The sequence below is a fragment of the Zingiber officinale genome, chromosome 4A (genome assembly GCF_018446385.1).
Source record: "Zingiber officinale cultivar Zhangliang chromosome 4A, Zo_v1.1, whole genome shotgun sequence".
NCBI classification, from domain to species: Eukaryota; Viridiplantae; Streptophyta; class Magnoliopsida; order Zingiberales; family Zingiberaceae; genus Zingiber; species Zingiber officinale.
Genome location: NC_055992.1, coordinates 50,090,300 through 50,111,848, shown reverse-complemented (window position 1 = coordinate 50,111,848; position 21,549 = coordinate 50,090,300). Strand labels below are relative to the sequence as shown.

Here is a 21,549-nt window from a genome sequence, read left to right as displayed (position 1 = left end):
TTTAGTCGCAAGCAACTGTTTATAATTTATAAAGAACCGACAACATGATCTTCTGTGTGTGACACCACACACCATGTTATCTACAATATAAATTAATTGAACAACTACACTTAACAAATAAATGTAGGCATTTGACCATTGTGATTCTTTATTTCTAAATAAATGTTTATACAAAAGCTAGGCTTTTAGTGTACACTCTAACAGACCCGCCATGAAAAAGTATCATGGATCGTTATATGAGTGGCATATACTTTCTCATGTGGCTATTAGTATGACTATTAGTCCATGGACCTGAAGTCACCATGGTTCCCTACATAAGGAGTTATATACATTGGCTTCATCAAACGTAACCCGTAACTGGGTGGACTATAAAGGCGATTACTAGGTATTTAACAAATTATGCAGAGGGATGTGAGTGATGTAGATGGGATCTATCCCTCCTATATGACGGGAGTGACATCATTATTCTTGTTAGAGTGAGACCACTAAGTGCATGACCATGCTCAAATGAGTCAATATGAGATGTTGAGCTCATTTGATTGAGTGAGTCTACTTGGAGTTCAAGATTTAGATTGATTAGAGGATGACACGGTCTATGCCTCACATTGATCAATCTAGATGTCTAGGATAGAAGGACATTGTCATATATTGTGAAGAGTCACAATTAGTTGTCACAAGGTGATGTTGGATCTCAACATTCTTGAAACTTGGGTAGTAATGATGTGTTGCTAGATACCGCTCATTACTTATGCTTCTAAAAGGGTTTAGGAGCATTGCCAACGTTACAAGAACCTATAGGTTCGCACACAAAGGACAATTAGATGGAGATTAGGTTCATTTGATGTACTTAGAGGATTAAGTTCATATGATGAACCAAATTAAATTGGATTAAGAGTAATCCAAAGTAAACTAATTGAGTTGGACTCAATTTGGTTCATGTGTTAAATGAGTCTAATTTGGACTTAGACTCATTGAGCCAATTTAATTCAATGAATAGAGATTCATTAAATTAAAATTGACTTGAACCAATGGTTAGATTTGATCAACCATGGGAGAGAAAGTGGTCAAGTTTGACTTGACTTGAGAGAAAGATAAAAGGTCAAGTTTGACTTGACCATTGCCACCTCATTTGTGAGTTGGCATTAAGTGGGCTAATGATGATATGCCACATCATCAAGATTAGCACATGTGTGTGCCACATCTTGAGGGAGATCAAGAGTTGTGACTCTTGATATCCCAAGGGGTTTAAAAACCCCTTCTTGAAGTGGCCGTCCACTTTAACACAAGTGAGAGTTTCATTTTTGCTTTGTGTAACCTCCTTCTTCTTCCCCTCTACCTTTCTTCTCTCCCTCTCCTCCACCATTGCTGATCCTCTAAGGTTGCTAGCACATCTTTAGAGGTTCTTTCCATCGATTTGTTCGTGTGGATACACATAGAGGGTTGTACACTTGACAACCTTGAGATCTGGCGAACCTTGGACGAGCGGGATACGCGAAGGGCTTCGCTACAAAGGTATAAGTCTCATCCTTGTAGATCTAGTGTAGATCTAGGCTAGAAAATATATACACGAAGTTTTTACGAAATTTTATAACTTCGCACGAATCCGGTGGCATGGGATTCGGGGTTTCCGAAACGCATACAGCGATTTTTGCCGCCCGAAAAATCCAACAGTGGATATGACGATTATGGAGATTATGTGCTCAAGAGCTTCACTTGGATCAGGTTGCTACATTGGAGTTTGAGATGAGCTTGATGGACTTGATAGTTGGAGGCTTAGATTGAGTGTTGAACTTAGTCATGGAATCCTGGACTCTAGAGTTTGACTTGTATTGAGTTACCTCACTAGGGCTCGATACAGAGCTTGGTGGACTCGAGTGCTAGAGGTTTGGATTAAGGTGTTACTTGGACCAAGGTATATTGGACCTTTTAATATTTTGGAACGAGTTGACACACAAGCATATCATGTTGCCTTACTACCAAACTTAGTAGGAGTTTATAATGTGTTTCAATATCCATACTTAGGAAATATATTCCTAACTTAACTCATGCGAATGGACATGAGTCGGTGCAGTGGATATCGGATTTGTCATAAGAGGAAGAATCAAAATAAATCCTTGAGCGCCAAGTTCGAAAATTAAGGAACAAGGAGATCAGAATGGTAAAGGTCTTGTGGGAAAATAAACCGATGGATGAAGATATTTGTGTTAGTTAGAGCCCTAGAGCCAATCATATGATGATTGTTGTATGGATTCGCTGTATCATATTCCTATGTATATAAAGGCGTTTCTTTTTGGTTATTATACTTACTTGTATTGATGCCAAATAACTAAGTATAATAATGTCCTTGAGTAGAAGGTTCTTATCTATATCATCGATTGGTTGAATCAATAGTTAGATGATATAGAGAACACTACTCTTAATCATTCCTAGTCAAGTATTAACATTTAGGGACAATGTTAATGCGACGAGACTAACATGTAGGTTAACTCGATGACTTGATCTCACAAGTCATGGATATAAAGATATCAAGTTGACACATGAGTATGCATTGGAGAATGTATACTGAATGACCCGCCATGAGAAAGTATCATGGATCGTTATATGAGTGTCATATACTTTCTCATGTGGCTATTAGTATGACTATTAGTCCTTGGACCTGAAGTCACCATGGTTCCCTATATAAGGAGTTGCATACTTTGGCTTCATCAAACGTCACCCGTAATTGGGTGGACTATAAAGGCGATTACTGGGTATGAAACAAATTATGCGGAGGGATGTGAGTGATGTAGATGGGATCTATCCCTCTTATATAACGGGAGTGACATCGTTATTCTTGATAGAGTGAGATCACTAAGTGCATGACCATGCCCAAATGAGTCAATATGAGATATTTAGCTTATTTGATTATAGTGAGTCTACTTGGAGTTCAAGATTTAGATTGATCAGAGGATGATACCGTCTATGCCTTAAATTGATCAACCTAGATGTCAATGATAGAAGGGCACTTGTCATATATTGTGAAGAGTAACAATTAGTAGTCACAAGGTGATGTTGGATCTCAACATTCTTGTAACTTGGGTAGCAATGATGTATTGCTAGATGTCGCTCATTGTTTATGTTTCTAAATAAGATTTAGAAACATTGCCAACGTTACAAGAATCTATTCGGTCACACACAAAGAACAAGTGGATGGAGATTAGGTTCATATGATGAACCAATTAGATTAGGTTCATGTGATGAATCAAAATTGGATTAAGAGTAATCCAAAGTAGACTTATTGAGTTAGACTTAATTATTGAATGAGTCTAATTTAAAGTTGATTCATTGAGTCAATTTATATTAATGAATTGAGATTCATTGAATTGAAATTGACAAGAATCAAAGGTTGGATTTAACTCACCTAAGGAGAGAAGTGGTCAAGTTTGACTTAACCAAAATAGGAAGTTGAAACATCAAGTTTGACTTGACCAAATGCCACATCATGAAGGTTGACTCTTCCTACATGGCATGACTAGCCTTGCCACATCATCTCCACATCATCAAAGGAGATCAAGAGGCATGGAATGTCAACGGTCAAAGACCCTTGGCATTCCATGTGTGGTCGGCCACATAAAGGAATATGAGTTTCATTTGTGGTATTGATTTTGGTGATTCAATGCTTCTTCCTCCTTAGCTCTCATCTTGCTCCTTCTCCTTTCTTGGCTGAGAGCTCCAAGCAAGGCAAGAAGGTTAGTGAGTTTTAGTTCCAAGAAGAAACATAGAGTGATAGTCACATAGAAGAATAAGAAGAGTGTTTGAGATTCATTCTATCTTTTTCTTTTCTCTATTTTCTTCTTCCAATCCCATCCGAGAGCCCTAAGAGTGCTAGCACATTTGTGGTGTTCTCTTCTCCATCTAGAGTGGTTTGAGAATCACTTCTTGTTCGTGTGGATACTACTAGAAGTGTGTACACTTGAACACACTCGAGATCCGACAACTTTTGGACGAGCGGAATTCGCGAAAGGCTTCGCTACAAGGGTAATCTCTTAACCATGTAGATCTAATGTAGATCTAGGATAGAAAAACTTGTACATGTAAAATTTTAATATTCACACGGATCCGGTGGCATGGGATTTTGAGGTTTCCGCAACGCAAAAGCAGTTTTTGCGGCTCGAAAATCCCAACAATTTGGGGAGACTGAATTGGATATGCACAACCGCTACCCCGAATTATTCAGTAAGCCAAATTTCGAGGATGAAATGTTTATAAGGGGGGAGAATTGTAATGTCCCGTAAGCGTAATTAAAGAATTTACATATGAAATTTTCTAATGTCATCCGAATGCTAATTATGGGATTAACTTATAAATTTTTTTTATGAATTTTAGAAATGTTTCAGAATTTTAAATGAACTTGTATGGCATACATAAAATGGATAGAATAGTTAAACATGTGGAAAGCCAAAACTAACACCCAATTAATTAGGAGGTGATTGCTCTAATTAGCCGAAGGATAGGATTTAATTGACCTAGGCTTAGGACTTAAATAACCTAGGTATAAAACTATACCTGATTCGCCGAATCCAATTTCTCCCTCACAATTCCTCCTCTAAATTGTCGACTCTCTCTTTGCCCTCACCACCGGCTCTCGAGACTCGGCCAGGTGCTACCCCAGGCAGACAGTTCCTTTGAGGGCATTGCGATCGGAAGAGGAAGCTCGCGACCTTCGCACCGGCGACACGATGATATGCAATGGGTGAGCGAGGGCTTCTGGCAGTGGAACGAAGAAAGGACAGGTAAGTTCATTCCTTATGTTAGTGCGAGATCCGTGAGGTATAGAATAGGAACCTAGGAGCTAAGATCTGCTGATGGAATACCTCACGATTCAATTTTTATCTTGTGATGTTCTTGAAGTAGCACACGGTTTTTGTGCTTGATTCGGTGGGTGTTTCCTTTGAGGTTTTGTTTTGGATTGCAATTGATTTTGGTGATGTTCTCATCGAACGATGGCTTTATTTGGAGTTCCGCAAGGATTTGAGCTTTCGATTGAGTTCGATGTGGCTTGTTTCCTATTTTTGCAAAGCTGAAATACTGTGGATTTGGGAGTCGATGATTGGTTTCGAGGTTGGATCGATGGTGATGTATTTGCTATGGGTCGTGATTCATTTTGCCTTGAGGTTTCTGTGTTTTTCATGGGGTTTCTTATGGGTTTTAATTTGTTGCTGCACATGAGAATATCAAAGAACTTGATGGAAGGGGGATGCTTTGCAAAACTCAGATCGTTTTGATGTCTCGTGGTGTTCTTTTGGGTTGCAATTGCAGCGTCGTTGCTGTTGGTTTGAGTTTGTGTAACTAGTTTGTTAAGGAATGGATTCTAATTGGTTTTCACTCTGTAGTTTTTCTTTCCTATGTATGGACTTCGATTCTTGATGTTTTCATCCAGATGAGCTGCGATTGAGGCTTATGAGATATTCTTGCTTGTGCTTGAACCATCGCGTGTTTCGTTTCTGGTTTCCGCACAGGATTTAGATATTCATGTTTGGAATAGGATTTCTTGCTTGGAATTTTTCCTAGATGGTTCAAGTGTATCCTTTATTATTGGTGTGGACTCATCGAGGTAAGGGTTAGATGTCTTAGAAAATTGAAACACTTTGTTTTATAATGTTCGGAAGAAGGATTAGGTGGTGAACCGATTTCCTTTGGTGTTATGCTTCTTATGGTGACTTATTTCGATTTCCGATTATGGAATTGAGGTATTTTTAGATTGAATCTGATGTTGTCTTGCTATTTTGGTTATTGTTAGCATACATGTTGATTATGATTACTGATACAGAATTAAGGTGTAGATTTGAAAGATGATGAATGTTAATAAATGCTAAGCTACATCTTGCTATTGTTAATGGAATGCCTGGACAGAACTTGACAGAATGTGAATGAATGATGTAAATTTAATTGTTCTTCTATGGTTGCTTTCTCTTAAGTAATATGGAGTAAGAAGTGAATAGGATATGTTATCTATGTAGCTAATTGGTTAAGTATGAGCATATGTGGTGACAATACGGGTTGGGTGCCCCGGGATGAGCGCCAGGGAGGGTCCTTCCAAATTTGACTGTTAATTTATTAATATTAGCTTTGGCTAAATGACTGCATGTTCTCTAGGAGGTACCTCTAGGGTCATGGGACTGTTAACTGACTCTATTAGTGATTACCGGATATGTGACATATTCACCCTTATTAGCTATGTAGAAACTTTTACATATCATACCTTTCTTCGGTTTATTGTATTTGAGATAAATTATATGCCTACTAGTTGTTATTCCTGCTACTTTATGGATGTCACATTATTCATATCGGATTATACTTGTTGGGTTCGTAGATTCATGATGCCTACGTTACAGGTGAGGGCGTCTACCAGGATGTGACGGAAGGCATGTGGACGGAGTAGGCGAGGAGGTGAGATGGACACATGGCACTGTCCGGATATTTAGGAGTGCAGTGCATACTCTTTCCATTGTGAGGTGTTCTTCATTTGTTTAGGGAGAGATTTGAGAATTCATTGTTCCTTTGTTTTGTTAAACTCTTGTTTGGGATACTGTCATTTACATTGGGTAAGATAGATCATTTTGATGGAATTACACTACGATTATCTACATAGCAGATGTCAAGAGGGTTGTTTTTAAAATAAAAAATAAAAAACTTGATGCAAAATTTAGGGATGTTTCATATATACTAGGTGTGCCCAAGTCATCTCTCCGTCAACACCAGCACCGTCTCACCCGACTTTCGTCTGACTCAGATTCCGGACAGGATTATCAATCATCTCATAACTAATACTAAAGCTAATATGAATAGAGGGTACCTAGCCAGGCATCCTAGCAGTCTGAGCGCTCAGAGTTGCTCCATGCATGATAATCATGATGAGTTGGAGTGTGATGACTCACAGACCTACATCATAGTCCAAGTGCTCGAGGGTGTTCCTAGCGCCTAGAGATGGATAAGTTTTGTCAGATCAAGTTTCAACGAGAGATCGCCACGTTAGCCCTGTGGGGGCCACCTAGGGGAGGTTCCAGGTGCTTAGAGTGGGCTATAAAAGGAGGATTTGACTAGCAATCATCGAATGACTTCGCACTGCTCCGAATATGATTTGATGATGCCTAAATGCTGCTCCGACAATCATCGAATGAATTTCTGCTAATTCTCTGGTTGTTAGTAACTTTATTTTATAACTATTGTAATTCAAATTTGTAATCTTGTTCGAGTTATTAGTGATTGTCCAATGAAAGTACTCTCACATGCGGGTCTTAGAGTAAGAGTCGCCATAGGCTCCTAACCAAATAAATATTGGTCGTGTTAGCATTATTTATTTCTTTCTTTATTCCGCTGTCATTATTCTCGAGTTTTAAAATAAATGTGGAAACCATGAGAGTTATTCACCCCTCGTCTAGTTCAACGACCCTACAGAAGAAGCTATCCTTTCACCCTTTGTATGAAGATGGTCAACATATAAAGAAGGGAAGAGAAAGATGCAATGAACTTGCTAAGTAGCTAGATGCAAGGAAGAAGATGAAGGTAGAGAAAATGATCACTATTGGAACCCTAGAAATTAATGAAGGCAACACTGTCTTTTGATCAACCTAATATACCTTAATGGCAACACTATAGGCTTATCGCGTCAAGTCTTTAGACCATCAAATGATGAGTTCTTTTTCTCATTGATGGTTTGTCTGGCTGGATGATCATGATCTCAACATAATCTTCACCATTAAAATATGGTAACATGAGATACAAAACATCACATCAATCCTTGAGGTGCTTTCAAGATAGACATCAGATGCAAAGAGACGAATTGGAACCAACATGCCCTCTTCATTGGATACTTGATGGCATCAACAGAAACACTTTAACATGGCTTCACAATTAATGCAGTTGGTTATTCATTGTGGCACAAGGCGATTCGCTTGCCCCCAGTGCCTCCGTCAACCCATCCCTAGGCCAACACAGAGGGGGTAAATCACGGGGGCTACTAGCCCAGACAATGACTAGTGCATAGGGGAGGGCAAGAACCATGCTACTAGCCAGGATTTGACCCCCATACCTCATTGTGGCAACACCCCAAGTACTAGCCGATGTAGTTGGTTATTCACGCAACTTGAAGAAGATGTTGTATTATGTTCATTAATGAAATGGAACAATGCATCTATCATCGATGTGATATGTGACACAACTTATCTCGTCCCTCCAGTATTCAAGCTCTCTCTCCAATGACTAATTTTTAGCAAAACATGGACACATCAGACTGACAAACTGATGAGATGAGGAAAGGTAGGTGGTGAATGCCCCAAAATAGTCTAGTTAGTCGTACTTTACCTCCTTCTACTAGGTTTGAAGGAAAGACATATGATGTAGTGGCTTTCTTCATCTCTTACGTGTAATGTAGGTTAAGAGTCCTACTGACCTGTCAACCAAAGTCACAATAAGTCAAGCTTAAATTATAAAACGATTAACCCTGTTCAAATAGGACTCAGATCTAATCGAACCTGCTAAGTCGTCTCAGTTTCAAATGTTATCCATCATCTCAATCTCAGACTCCATCTCACTCTTCGACGCTATCTCAGTCTCGAACCTTGTCTCAATCTTGGTCTCAGTCTCGGACTCCATCTCAATCTCAGATTTCTTCTCAGTCTTACATTTCTATTAGGATGTATACTAAAAGTCTAGCTTTTTGTATGAACATTTATTTTGAAATGAGAATCACATTAGTCAAATGTTTGCATTTAGTAAAATGTAGTTATCCATTTAATTTATATTGTAGATAACATAGTGTGTGGTGTCACACAGAAGATCATGTTATCAATTCCTTATAAATTATAAATAGTAGCTCACAACCAAGATGGATTGGGATAAACCATTGGAATAATTGTAGTGTAATTTGATATTAGTTTATCTTGACTATAAAATTACACTAGTATACTATGTGTGTATTGAACACGACCATTTGAGGTTGTTCTTTTTATACTGACTATATAAAAGAACATAACCTTTGTTATTATGGATGTGCGTACTCTTAATCTCGATATAATAACAAGCATATATACTTAATATTTATTTCTTTAATTTATCAATGGATGAGATTTATTTCATTAAATCAATAGGCCTGATAAGTTGAGAAATAATATTATTTATATGGTGTGTTGTTGATTATAGAAGAAAACTGTGTCCTAGTTATCTAGGTTGATGATGTTCCCTTGAGGAGCTTATAAGGATTGTCATGTAAACCCTGCAGGTGGACTTAGTCCGACATGACAATGAAGTTGAGTGGTACTACTCTTGGAGCTAGATATTAATTAAGTGAGTTATCAGTAACTCATTTAATTAATGGACATTCGATATTTTAAACACTGGGAGATTAATGCACTCATAATAAGAAGGAGCTCATCATGTAATATGAGATTGGTGTGGTAGTTAAATAATAACTCTTTAGTGATATGAGTTATTATTGATGAACTTGAGTTGGGTGTTCGGGTCAAACACAGGAAGATCAAGCTCATCGGGAGATCAAAATCAATTCTTCCTCTCGGTCCCAGTTGTAGCGTCTATAAAGCCTATATCCACAAAGTCCACTTCTTACCCAAGTAATGGGTCGGACACATCCTTGCTTGGTGCAAGGGGACCGACCAAGCATTAGCTTGAAGCCCAAGAGGTGGCCGGCCAAGCTTGGTGCCCAAGCAAGGGACTAGCCACATATGATTAAGAGAGATTTTATTTTTTGTTAAAATCTTTCCTTTTATAGCCATCCACATGGTTTTAAAAGAGAGTTTTAAATTTTAAAATCTTTCCTTTTATAACTATCTACAAAGGTTTAAAAGAGAGATTTTAATTTTGTTAAAATCTTTCCTTTTTTTGTAGTTATCTATAATGTTTAAAAAGAGAGATTGTAATTTTGAAAAAACTTTTCTTTTTTGTAACCATGATTTAAAAGAGAAGTTTTAATTTTAATCTTTCCTTTTTTGTAGCCTTCTACATTGTTTAAAAGAGAGAGATTAATTTTAAAACTTTTCTTTTTAGCCATCACAATAGGAAATTTAAAAGAGAGAGATTTTAATTATTATTAAAATTTCTTTTTTTGCCATGACTAAAGATTATAAAAGAGAGGTATAGGATGCCTTATAAAAAACACACATATCTCTATAATTTCGCTCCTTTCTTTAACTTGGTGGCCGGTCTCTCTCCATTTCCTCTTCCTAAGGCCGACAACACCTTGTTTCTTCTCTCCCTTTCTTCTTTCTAAGGCCGGCATCCAACTCTTTTTGGTGGCCGAAACTTGTAAGAAAAGGAGCACTTGGTGGCCAGTTGCTTAAAAGGAGGAAGAAGAGAAGAAAGTTTTCTATTTTGACATTCCTTGGTGGTCGGAATTTCTTGGAGGAGAAGAAGTGGTTTGGGTGGATTTCATCTTGGTAGATCGTCGCCTATACGACATCCAAGAGGAGGAGAGGAATACAACAGATGATCAAGAGGTCTTTTTTTACAAAGAAAGGTATAACTTGTTCTTAATTACGCAGCGAAACTAGTTTTTTTTTTGTATGGATCCTGAAATACCAACACAAGAGGCTAGCGATTTTTGTATTTCGATTTAGTATTTTGATCTTGTGCTTCTATTGAGGTCTCTGTAGTTAAACCTAAGGTTATTGTAAGAAGTTTAAATATCCAATTTCTTTGAAAGGCTTTGTCTAGGAAAGTGGTGGATGATCCCATACCCAAGAAGGTCGAGTGTCTCGCCATGTTTAACCTGGAAGTCAATGCTTGAAATAGATATTTAATCAACTTCAGTAATATGGGATGAACTTGGATTAATAATGTTAAATATTGTTTGCAATCCAAGGTTTAACTATTGAAGAACACATGAGTTGAACTTGAAGTAAATATGTTAAATGTCGTTTCCAATTCAAGTGTAACTCATGAGGAACACATAGATTGTTAGGAAAGGTCTGTACTTGTACAAATTTTTGTACAGGGGAAGTAGAACGGAATTCCAAGTAGCGACGAACAATTTCATCTCAGTCTTGAACCCTGTCTTAGTCTTGGACTATGTCTTAATCTAGGATTCTATCTTAGTCTCAGATTTCAACTTAATCTCGGACTTCATCTAAGCCTATTTCGTCACCCCAACAACACCTTTGCCTTGGTTCTAGCCATTGACATTCTCCTTCACAAGCGAAGCCCTACATTATCTCTTTCAAAGTCACTCCGTGTTAATATCACTTTGTCTATCCTTAAAATAGGTTTACTATCTACGTGAACTCATTAGCAGTAAATACGAATATTCCCAAATGCATGACATCTTGAGAATGGCGGGGTGGTTGCGAATTTGTCAGACCCAGTTCTCTAGATACCCCTCTAGTTGACATGTGAAACTATATGTGTGGGAGAACAATCAATGGTTGTCGGATCTGATTCTCTCCTTAGCCCTTATAATGATGATATTCTGGCTAATATAAAGATGCTCTTCAGAGGATCATATAAGCACTCATGAAGATAAAGACGATATTAAAATTTTCCAGAGTGAAGGGGACTAAGTTTTATATTCTTCTTTCTTTATCTCTTTTATTTTCATATATCATCTTAAATATGTTAGCTAGAGCCCTAGAGCCAATCATTTGATGATTGTATTTTGGACTTGTTGTATCATATTCTATATAAATAAAGACATTTGGTTTTTGGTTATTATACTTACTTGTATTGGTGTCAAATAAACTAAGTATAATAACGTCCTTGAGTAGAAGGTTCTTACCTATATCAATCGATTGGTTGAATCAATAGTGAGATAATATAGGGAACACTACTCTTAATCATTCCTAGTCGAGTATTAACATTCAGGGACAATGGTAATGCAATAAGACTAGCATGTAGGTCAACTCGATGACTTGATCTCACAAGTCATGGATATAGAGATATCAAGTTGATACATGAGTATGCATTAGAGAATGTATACTGAATGACCCGCCATGAGAAAGTATCATGGATCGTTATATGAGTGTCAAATACTTTCTCATGTGGCTATTAGTATGACTACTAGTCCTTAGACCTGAAGTCACCATGGATCCCTACATAAGGAGTTATGTACTTTAGTTTCGTCAAACGTCACTCGTAACTGGGTGGACTATAAAGACGATTACTGGGTATGTAACAAATTATGCGGAGGGATGTGAGTGATGTAGATGGGATCTATCCCTCCTATATGACGGGAGTGACATCGATATTCTTGATAGAGTGAGACCACGAAGTGCATGGCCATGCCCAAATGAGTCAATATGCGATATTGAGCTCATTTGATTGAGTGAGTCTACTTAGAGTTCAAGATTTAGATTGGTCAGAGGATGACACGGTCTATGCCTCACATTGATCAATCTAGATGTCTAGGATAGAAGGACACTTGTCATATATTGTAAGGAGTCACAATTAGTAGTCACAAGGTGATGTTGGATCTCAACATTCTTGTAACTTGGGTAGTAATGATGTGTTGATAGATACCGCTCATTACTTATGCTCCTAAATGGGTTTAGGGGCATTGCCAACGTTACAAGAACCTATAGGGTCACACACTAAGGACAATTAGATGGAGATTAGGTTCATATGATGAACCAAGAGGATTAGATTCATTTGATGAATCAAATTGGATTAAGAGTAATCCTAATTGGGCTAATTGAGTTAGACTCAAGTTGATTCATGTGTTCAATGAGTCTAATTTAGATTATGACTCATTGAATCAATTTAATTAAATGAATTAGATTCATTATATTAAGTTAGCTTGAATCAAATGGTCGGATTAGATCAACCATGGGAGAGATTTGGTCAAGTTTGACTTGACTTGAGAGGAAGAGGAAGATTCAAGTTTGACTTGACTATTTGCCACATCATTAGTGATTTGACATTAGGAGGACTAATGATGATGTGCCACATCATCAAAGTGTTCCACCTCATGGGAGTTACAAAGTCATTCTCTTTAATGACTACATTTAATGAGAATGGGGGTTACATTTTGGAAATGTGGCCGGCCACAATTTTGAATGAATTGGATTCATTTTCATTCAAGTGGTATTATTCCATCTTCTTCCTCAAGTGCTCTTCTCCTTTCTCCCTCTCCTCCTCCTTGGCCGAATCACACAAGGTGCTAGCACACCCTTTTCTGTGGTTTTCTCCACCTATGTGTTCGTGTGGATACTTTTAGAGGAGTGCCTATTTTGACACTCTCGAGATCCGGCACCGTCGAGACGAGCGGGAACGCAAAGAGCACGCAACGAGGGTAATGAATCTTTTCATGTAGATCTAGGAGTAGATCTAGGTAGAAACTTGTACTCGTAACTTCGAATGTTTTTCTTCGCACGGATCCGTTGGCTAGGGACTTTCGGGGTTTCCGCGACGCGAAAAAGCGGTTTTCGCGGCCCGAAAACCCCAACAGTGGTATTAGAGCCACGTGCGAAGGTGTACGAGTTGATTTTGGTTTTTATGAAAAATAAACATTCTGTGAATTTCTATAATTTCATGATTTTTATAGTTTTAAAGGGTATTTTTCTCGTAGAAGCGAAGCACAAGTGTTTTGACACTTGTTGGCTTCAACTACTGAGAAGATTTTTCCGTAACGACAATGTTTCGACCCAAAACTTTTTGGGACAGCGGTCTAAGGCGCTGTAGGATCGCTTAGGAGCAACTCGCGATGATTAGATCGCGGGTAGGGGTACTACCCCTAACCCCACAAGGGGATTTGCTCCGCGATTGCGCCCGAAATCGCTAATCGGGACCGCGGGAAAAAATTTACTCATAAAATTGTAAAAAAAAAAATTATGAAAAAATTACAGAAAATTATGAAAAATATATAATTTAGAATTATATATTATTTTTGTGATAGTCATGGCCCCAAAAGACCCAATATGATTGGATTTGTGTTGTAATTTATAATACGGCCTACATGCCGTCATGTGTTTGTGTGTGCTGTATTTGATACGCGACCTGCGCGTCGTGCCTCCCTATTTATATTCTGGTTGTAAATTAGATTTAAACTCAAATGTAACTCGAGTTTCAAAATTGTAATGTAAATTTTGAAGCGGTGGAAGGTCCACTCAAGACGAAGTTACGAGGAAGGCGCGAGCAACACGTGGTGGTCAAAGGAAGGAGCTTGAGAAGCTGTTGACCTTAGGTTGACCATCCGATCTTCTCATTGGCTTGAGAAGATCGTAATAGGGCTATGACATAATTACAAAATTTAGTTAATTACTTGTGTATGCGATGCATGTTTAATTAAGTAATTAATTAGTGCCTAACGATTAAGATTAGATCTAAATCGTGCACAAGATGCATCCTTACGATTAGATTAGATCTACATCGTGTACAAGATGCACCCGATCGATTAGATTAGATATATATCGAGTATATGATACAACATCGACGTTTAGATTAGATCTAAATCACGTCAACTCTAATGCCTATCGTGCCGTGATACCTATCACTACCTCGATCACATGTGTTGTTGAATCTGCCAAAGCAGAGCAACACATATTATCTTGGTAGGGTACGGAGGGACAATCTTGGTCCCGCCTATCAATGCATGGGTGAGTACAAGTCAATTAGATTGAGTAACTAGTTAACTCGGTTGGTTCGAGTACAACTATAGACATTCTTCCAACGGTTGGAAAGGTAGGACAAAATCACGTTTATATTAATTCTCGGGCGTATTAGCCAAAGCTAACTCGAGTTTTAATATCAATGCGGATCTTGATCCTATAAACAAGAGTTGCATAGAGATGTAATTGGTAATCGTTACCTACCGATCATACTAAAACTTGGGCGTATTAGCCAAAACTAACTTAAGGGTTAGTATGATGTGGATCTTGTCCCACATGAATTATAGAATTCAGTGGGAGCATCATTTAGTTAAAGGCCTAATTAAATGATTTAAAAGAATATGATATTTATTTTCTGCATTTTTCTGTTGTAGAATTGCCATGACGTCAAACACGAACAACTTCTCTCTGCGTTTTGTCCTTAAGAAGGACAAGCTCAACGGAGCAAATTTCCTGGACTGGTACAGGAACCTGAGAATAGTTCTCACCCAAGAACGTAAACTGTACGTTCTGGAGCAGCCCATTCCGGAGGCTCCTCCTGCCACTGCCACGCGAGCAGACCGAGATGCTTACAAGAGGCATCAAGATGACGCATTAGATGTGTCCTGTCTTATGCTCGCGACCATGAACTCTGAGCTTCAGAAGCAACATGAGTTGATGGGCGCTTACGATATAGTTGAACATCTTTGTCACCTATATCAAGGACAAGCAAGGCACTGGAAGAGGAACTCCAAAGAATACCTGGAAGATCTTAAAAAGAAGATAAATAAGATTTCTACTTCAGGTATACATGTTATAGAAGTCAACCTCTCTATTTCTTCATCGTGGGTATTAGATACCGGATGTGCTTCACACATTTGTACTAATGTACAAGCGCTGAGAAATAGTAAGGCATTGACGAAGGGTGAGGCAGACCTATGAGTAGGCAATGGAGCACGGGTTGCTGCTATTGCTGTAGGAACTTACTATCTATCTCTACCCTCTGGTCTTGTACTAGAATTAGATGATTGTTGTTATGTGTCTGCCTTGACTAAGAACATAATTTCAGTTTCTTGTTTGGACAAGAAAGGATTTTCGTTTATAATAAAGAACAAATGTTGTTCCTTCTATTTAAACGATATGTTCTATTGTAGTGCACATCTGATGAACGGACTCTATATTCTAGACCTTGAGAGTCTATCTATAACATAAATACCAAGAGGTTCAAGTCAAATGACATGAACCAAACTTACCTCTGGCACTGTCGCTTAGGTCATATAAATGACAAGCGCTTATCCCAGCTCCATAAGGATGGTTTGCTGGACTCATTTGATTTTGAATCATATAAGATATGCGAGTCATGCCTACGAGGCAAGATGACCAAGACTCCCTTTAGTGGGCACAACGAGAGAGCGACTGATTTGTTAGGACTTATACATAGTGATGTATGTGGTCCTTTCAATGTCACTGCTAGAGGAGATTATAGGTACTTCATCACATTTACTGATAACTTCAGTAGATATGGTTATATGTACTTAATGACACATAAGTCTGAATCCTTTGAAAAGTTCAAAGAATTCAAGAATGAAGTACAGAACCAGCTTGGCAAGAGTATTAAGATACTTTGATCAGATCGAGGTGGAGAATACCTTAGCCATGAGTTTCGTGACTACCTAGCTGATTGTGGGATTCTATCCCAACTCACTCCTCCTGGAACACCACAGTGGAATGGTGTATCCGAAAGGAGGAATCGTACCCTATTAGATATGGTACGATCTATGATGAGTCACACAGATCTTCCGACATACCTTTGGGGCTATGCTCTAGACACGACAGCTTTTATACTCAACCGAGTTCCATCCAAGGTCGTGATAAAGACATCATATAGGATATGGACTGGGAGAGATGCCCAGGTGTCTTTCATGAGGATTTGGGGTTATGAGGCTTACGTTAGACATCAAGTCTCAGACAAATTAGGACTTAAATCCGACAAATGCTATTTCATTGGATATCCCAAGGAAACTAAGGGATATTACTTCTACATTCCCAGTCAGCACAAGATAGTTGTGGCAAAGACTGGAGTCTTTCTAGAAAGGGACTTTGTTTCTAGAAAGACTAGTGGGAGTATATTCGATTTTGAAGAAGTTCAAGATGCAAATAATAGCACTGAAGCCTCGATGGAAGTTGAACTGGAACCACAAAGTGTTGTGGGTGATGTTGTTCCACAAGGAGTTGAGGAATAACAACCAGTTCAAGTAGACATACCTCTTCGCAGGTCTGATAGGGTACGTCGTCAGCCTGAGAGATACTCATTTCTCTTATCTGACCATGATGACGTTGTGCTCATAGAGGATGAGCCTACCACCTTTTAGGAAGCTGTGATGAGACCAGATTCCGAGAAATGGCTAGAGGCCATGAGATCCGAGATGGAATCCATGTACAACAACCAAGTTTGGACTTTGGATGATCCACCTGAAGGGGTAAAACCCATTGGGTATAAGTGGGTCTTTAAGAGAAAGACTGACATGGATGGACTTATCTATAAGGGTCGCTTGGTAGCTAAAGGTTTTAAGCAGATTCATGATATTGATTATGATGAAACATTTTCTCCAGTAGCGATGCTTAAGTCCATTCGGATCATGCTTGCTATTGCACCATACCATGATTATGAGATATGGCAGATGAATGTCAAAACCGTGTTTCTGAATGGAAACCTACTCGAGGATGTGTACATGACACAACCTGAGGGTTTTGTAGATCCACAGCATACTAGCAGAGTATGCAAGCTACATAGGTCCATTTATGGACTAAAGCAAGTAAGTTAGCTAGAGCCCTAGAGCCAATCATTTGATGATTGTATTTTGGACTTGTTGTATCATATTCTATATAAATAAAGGCATTTGGTTTTTGGTTATTATACTTACTTGTATTGGTGCCAAATAAACTAAGTATAATAACGTCCTTGAGTAGAAGGTTCTTACCTATATCAATCGATTGGTTGAATCGATAGTGAGACGATATAGGGAACACTACTCTTAATCATTCCTAGTCGAGTATTAACTTTCAGGGACAATGTTAATGCAATAAGACTAGCATTTAGGTCAACTCGATGACTTGATCTCACAAGTCATGGATATAGAGATATCAAGTTGGTACATGGGTATGCATTAGAGAATGTATACTAAATGACCCGCCATGAGAAAGTATCATGGATCGTTATATGAGTGTCATATACTTTCTCATGTGACTATTAGTATGACTACTAGTCCTTAGACCTGAAGTCACCATGGATCCCTACATAAGGAGTTATGTACTTTAGTTTTGTCAAACGTCACCCGTAACTGGGTGGACTTTAAAGGCGATTATTGGGCATGTAACAAATTATGCGGAGGGATGTGAGTGATGTAGATGGGATCTATCCCTCCTATATGACGGGAGTGACATCGATATTCTTGATAGAGTGAGACCACGAAGTGCATGTCCATGCCCAAATGAGTCAATATGAGATATTGAGCTCATTTGATTGAGTGAGTATACTTGGAGTTCAAGATTTAGATTGGTCAGAGGATGACACGGTCTATGCCTCACATTGATCAATCTAGATGTCTAGGATAGAAGGACACTTGTCATATATTATGAGGAATCACAATTAGTAGTCACAAGGTGATGTTGGATCTCAACATTCTTGTAACTTGGGTAGTAATGATGTGTTGCTAGATACCGCTTATTACTTATGCTCTTAAATGAGTTTAGGGGCATTGTCAACGTTACAAGAACCTATAGGGTCACACACTAAGGACAATTAGATGGAGATTAGGTTCATATGATGAACCAAGAGGATTAGATTCATTTAATGAATCAAATTGGATTAAGAGTAATCCTAATTGGGCTAATTGAGTTAGACTCAAGTTGATTCATGTGTTCAATGAGTCTAATTTAGATTATGACTCATTGAATCAATTTAATTAAATGAATTAGATTCATTATATTAAGTTGGCTTGAATCAAATGGTTGGATTAGATCAACCATGGGAGAGATTTGGTCAAATTTTGACTTGACTTGAGAGGAAGAGGAAGAGTCAAGTTTGACTTGACTATTTTCCACATCATTAGTGATTTGACATTAGGAGGACTAATGATGATGTGCCACATCATCAAAGTTTTCCACCTCATGGGGGTTACAAAGTCATTCTTTTTAATGACTACATTTAATGAGAATGAGGGTTACATTTTGGAAATGTGGCCGGCCACAATTTTGAATGAATTGGATTCATTTTCATTCAAGTGGTATTATTCCATCTTCTTCCTCAAGTGCTCTTCTCCTTTCTCCCTCTCCTCCTCCTTGGCCGAATCACACAAGGTGCTAGCACACCCTTTTGTGTGGTTTTCTCCACCTACGTGTTCGTGTGGTTACTTCTAGAGGAGTATCTACTTTGACACTCTCGAGATCCGGCACCATCGAGACGAGCGGGAACGCAAAGGGCACGCAACGAGGGTAATGAATCTTTTCATGTAGATCTAGTAGTAGATCTAGGTAGAAACTCGTACTCGTAACTTCGAATGTTTTTCTTCGCACTGATCCGTTGGCTAGGGACTTCCAGGATTTTCGCGACGCGAAAAAACGATTTTCACGATCCGAAAAATCCAACAAAAGAAATCCTAATTTGAGCATTTGGAATAATCTTGATATCCGTCCACGGCCAATCTAACTCTCAGTGTGTCTGAATTCATTTCAGAGTGAATTCCTTTCAGAGTCTTCATCGATAATCTCTGAAACTCACGTATGTCAGCTAATTCGTTAATTAATAATTTGACTATCCATAATATTTTGACCGGAACATATATAAAATTTCATACAAATATTAAGATACATTTATCGCTTATTAAGTATTATTCAACGACTTTGTAGTCTCTCTCTGCCAAATTTGGTGGGAGATCGACTTTCGGAAGGCGGGTAGGGACGTAGAGTACAAGGTGAGGTAAATGTTTAAAGCACAAAGAAAATGGAGAAGGGAAGGGGTCCATTAGCTGGGAGGTCAGTTTTGAGCTGCCATCTGCTGTCCAGTTCATTATTAGGTGGCAAGCCAAAGCAAGTAGCCTCTTTTTGTAATAATCACCTACTCACCCTCTCTTCACTTTATATTCTCCTCAGCCTCATCCTCACTCTCAGCCTTCCTCCATTGAGATTGAGGTGGTTCAGTCTCCTGCTCAAGTTGGTCAGTTCTTCACACTCTACTTCGCATTGCATTTTCTTTTCCTTTCTCATCTTTGATCTGCACGTTACGCCTTTTGAGTACCATGTCTCTCTAAACTCACTTCAGGTTTGCATATTAGGTAGGGATTTCCCTGTTGCTTGCTTTTTTTCTAAGAGAATCTAGAAGTAAATCAGAAGTTAGGCTTTCTAGATCTTGTGCCGACTTGTAGCATTTCTGACTCACTTTTTGCTAGTGGATCGAAAACTAGGATTCCAGTTATTTTCTCTCTCTGTCTTTTTCCTCCCTTTTTGGGTCAATGTTTCGAGATTTTCTTCTCTCTGGGTATTTTGTTCTAGATCTCTGTATCTAATTTTATACAGATCTTGTTTTCCAGCAGTATAAATGTGTACCTCATCGTGAGATGTGAATATTTATTTGAGCGAAACGGATGGATGTCCGTGCTCAATTTATAAATTTGGACAAGACGCGCTCTTGTGATTTTCCACAAACAATTTCTGACCATGGTTATTACGTTCTTGCAGGGTAGTGATATCCAGCGCAGGAAGAAAAGATTTTAGAAAAGAAAATGGGGCTTTCTTCATTTTTTTGTGCCACTGCGCTACTTGTTTCGTTGATCTCTTCTTCTGCGACTGCGCAATCTCCTCCAGCTCCGTTCCTGCCTCCCTCTCCGGCACCTGCTCCGGCCCCGCACTTTGTCAACCTCACGGATCTGCTCTCAGTCACTGGCCCTTTTGGCACCTTCCTCAACTATCTCCTTGAGACCAAAGTCATCGACACATTTCAGAACCAGGCTAATGATACCAAACAAGGCATTACCCTCTTCGTCCCCAATAATGCAGCCTTTGCCTCGCTCGAGAGATCCGACCTCGGAAATCTTACCCAGGACCAGCTAAAATCTCTGCTCCTCTGCCATGCCTTCCCCAAATACTACTCCCTCTCCGACTTCAGGAACCTCAGCAACTCGAACCCCGTGAGCACAATGGCGGGCGGACAGTATACGCTTAACGTCACTGATTCATCCGGCCTCATCCATGTCGCTTCCAGTTGGTCAAACCCAAAGATCTTTAGCAGTGTGTGGGCAACCCCTCCGACGGCAGTATACGTGATCAACCGTGTTTTACTTCCTCAGACCATCTTCAGCAGTGATCCACCTTTAGCTCCTGCTCCAGCTCCAGCTCCTGAGACCACGAAACCATCCGACGTTGCTCCTCCCCGAAGTGAAATTGCTTCTGCGCCCAAATCATCAGAGTCGTCGACCAGCGGCGCTCTTCCACACAGCAGCGGCGCTAGTCTCTTCAATCACATGGTCTGCGCACTATTCGGCAGTCTGATTCTTGTTCTGTGAGGGTTGGTGGGCTCTGCTTCCGAGCACACCATGTGCCGCTCACTGCCATGGCTTTCTTTTGGTTCAAGATTTTTAAGATGGAGTAGACATGATTTGGATGTTTAAGCAGAATTTGAGACGTGTATTTTGTGCCAACATAAACTATTCTTCTATTAATTTCTTTCATTCGGTGATTTGGATGTTTCCACTTCATTATAATTAATAATAATTAATATGATTTGAGCTGGTCGTAAATTAATGATCGTGCTGGAACGCTGGATGCTTATCCAAGTTTTCCTTAATCAATTAACGCGCGACTGCTGGCAAATCTCGCACTCGAACAAGCTTGATGTGCTTTGCAAGGTTTCAGTGCTTGCGGTGAAATCCTTGCACGCCAAGAATTTAAAGACGAAAGGTCATGGCCACCAAACAAGGCAAGA

At 39.0% G+C, this 21,549-nt stretch overlaps 1 protein-coding gene and 1 long non-coding RNA gene across 3 annotated transcripts; both read left to right on the top strand.

Moving 5' to 3' along the window:
• Positions 1-4,072: 4,072 nt before the first annotated feature.
• Positions 4,073-6,611, top strand: LOC121969909. The gene is made up of 2 exons (XR_006108717.1): positions 4,073-4,772; positions 6,375-6,611. It is a non-coding gene; the product is annotated as an uncharacterized LOC121969909 (long non-coding RNA).
• Positions 6,612-19,640: 13,029 nt separating this feature from the next.
• On the top strand, positions 19,641-21,295 carry LOC121969907 (fasciclin-like arabinogalactan protein 7). 2 transcript variants are annotated; one of them, XM_042520225.1, is made up of 2 exons: positions 19,641-19,785; positions 20,307-21,295. In XM_042520225.1, exon 2 carries the CDS (start codon positions 20,351-20,353, stop codon positions 21,128-21,130), a length of 780 nt encoding a protein of 259 aa, XP_042376159.1. In that variant the 5' UTR covers positions 19,641-19,785; positions 20,307-20,350; the 3' UTR covers positions 21,131-21,295. The 2 variants fall into 2 exon arrangements, with proteins under 2 accessions (XP_042376159.1, XP_042376160.1); XM_042520226.1 differs by lacking the exon at positions 19,641-19,785 and adding an exon at positions 19,882-19,903.
• Positions 21,296-21,549: the final 254 nt, after the last annotated feature.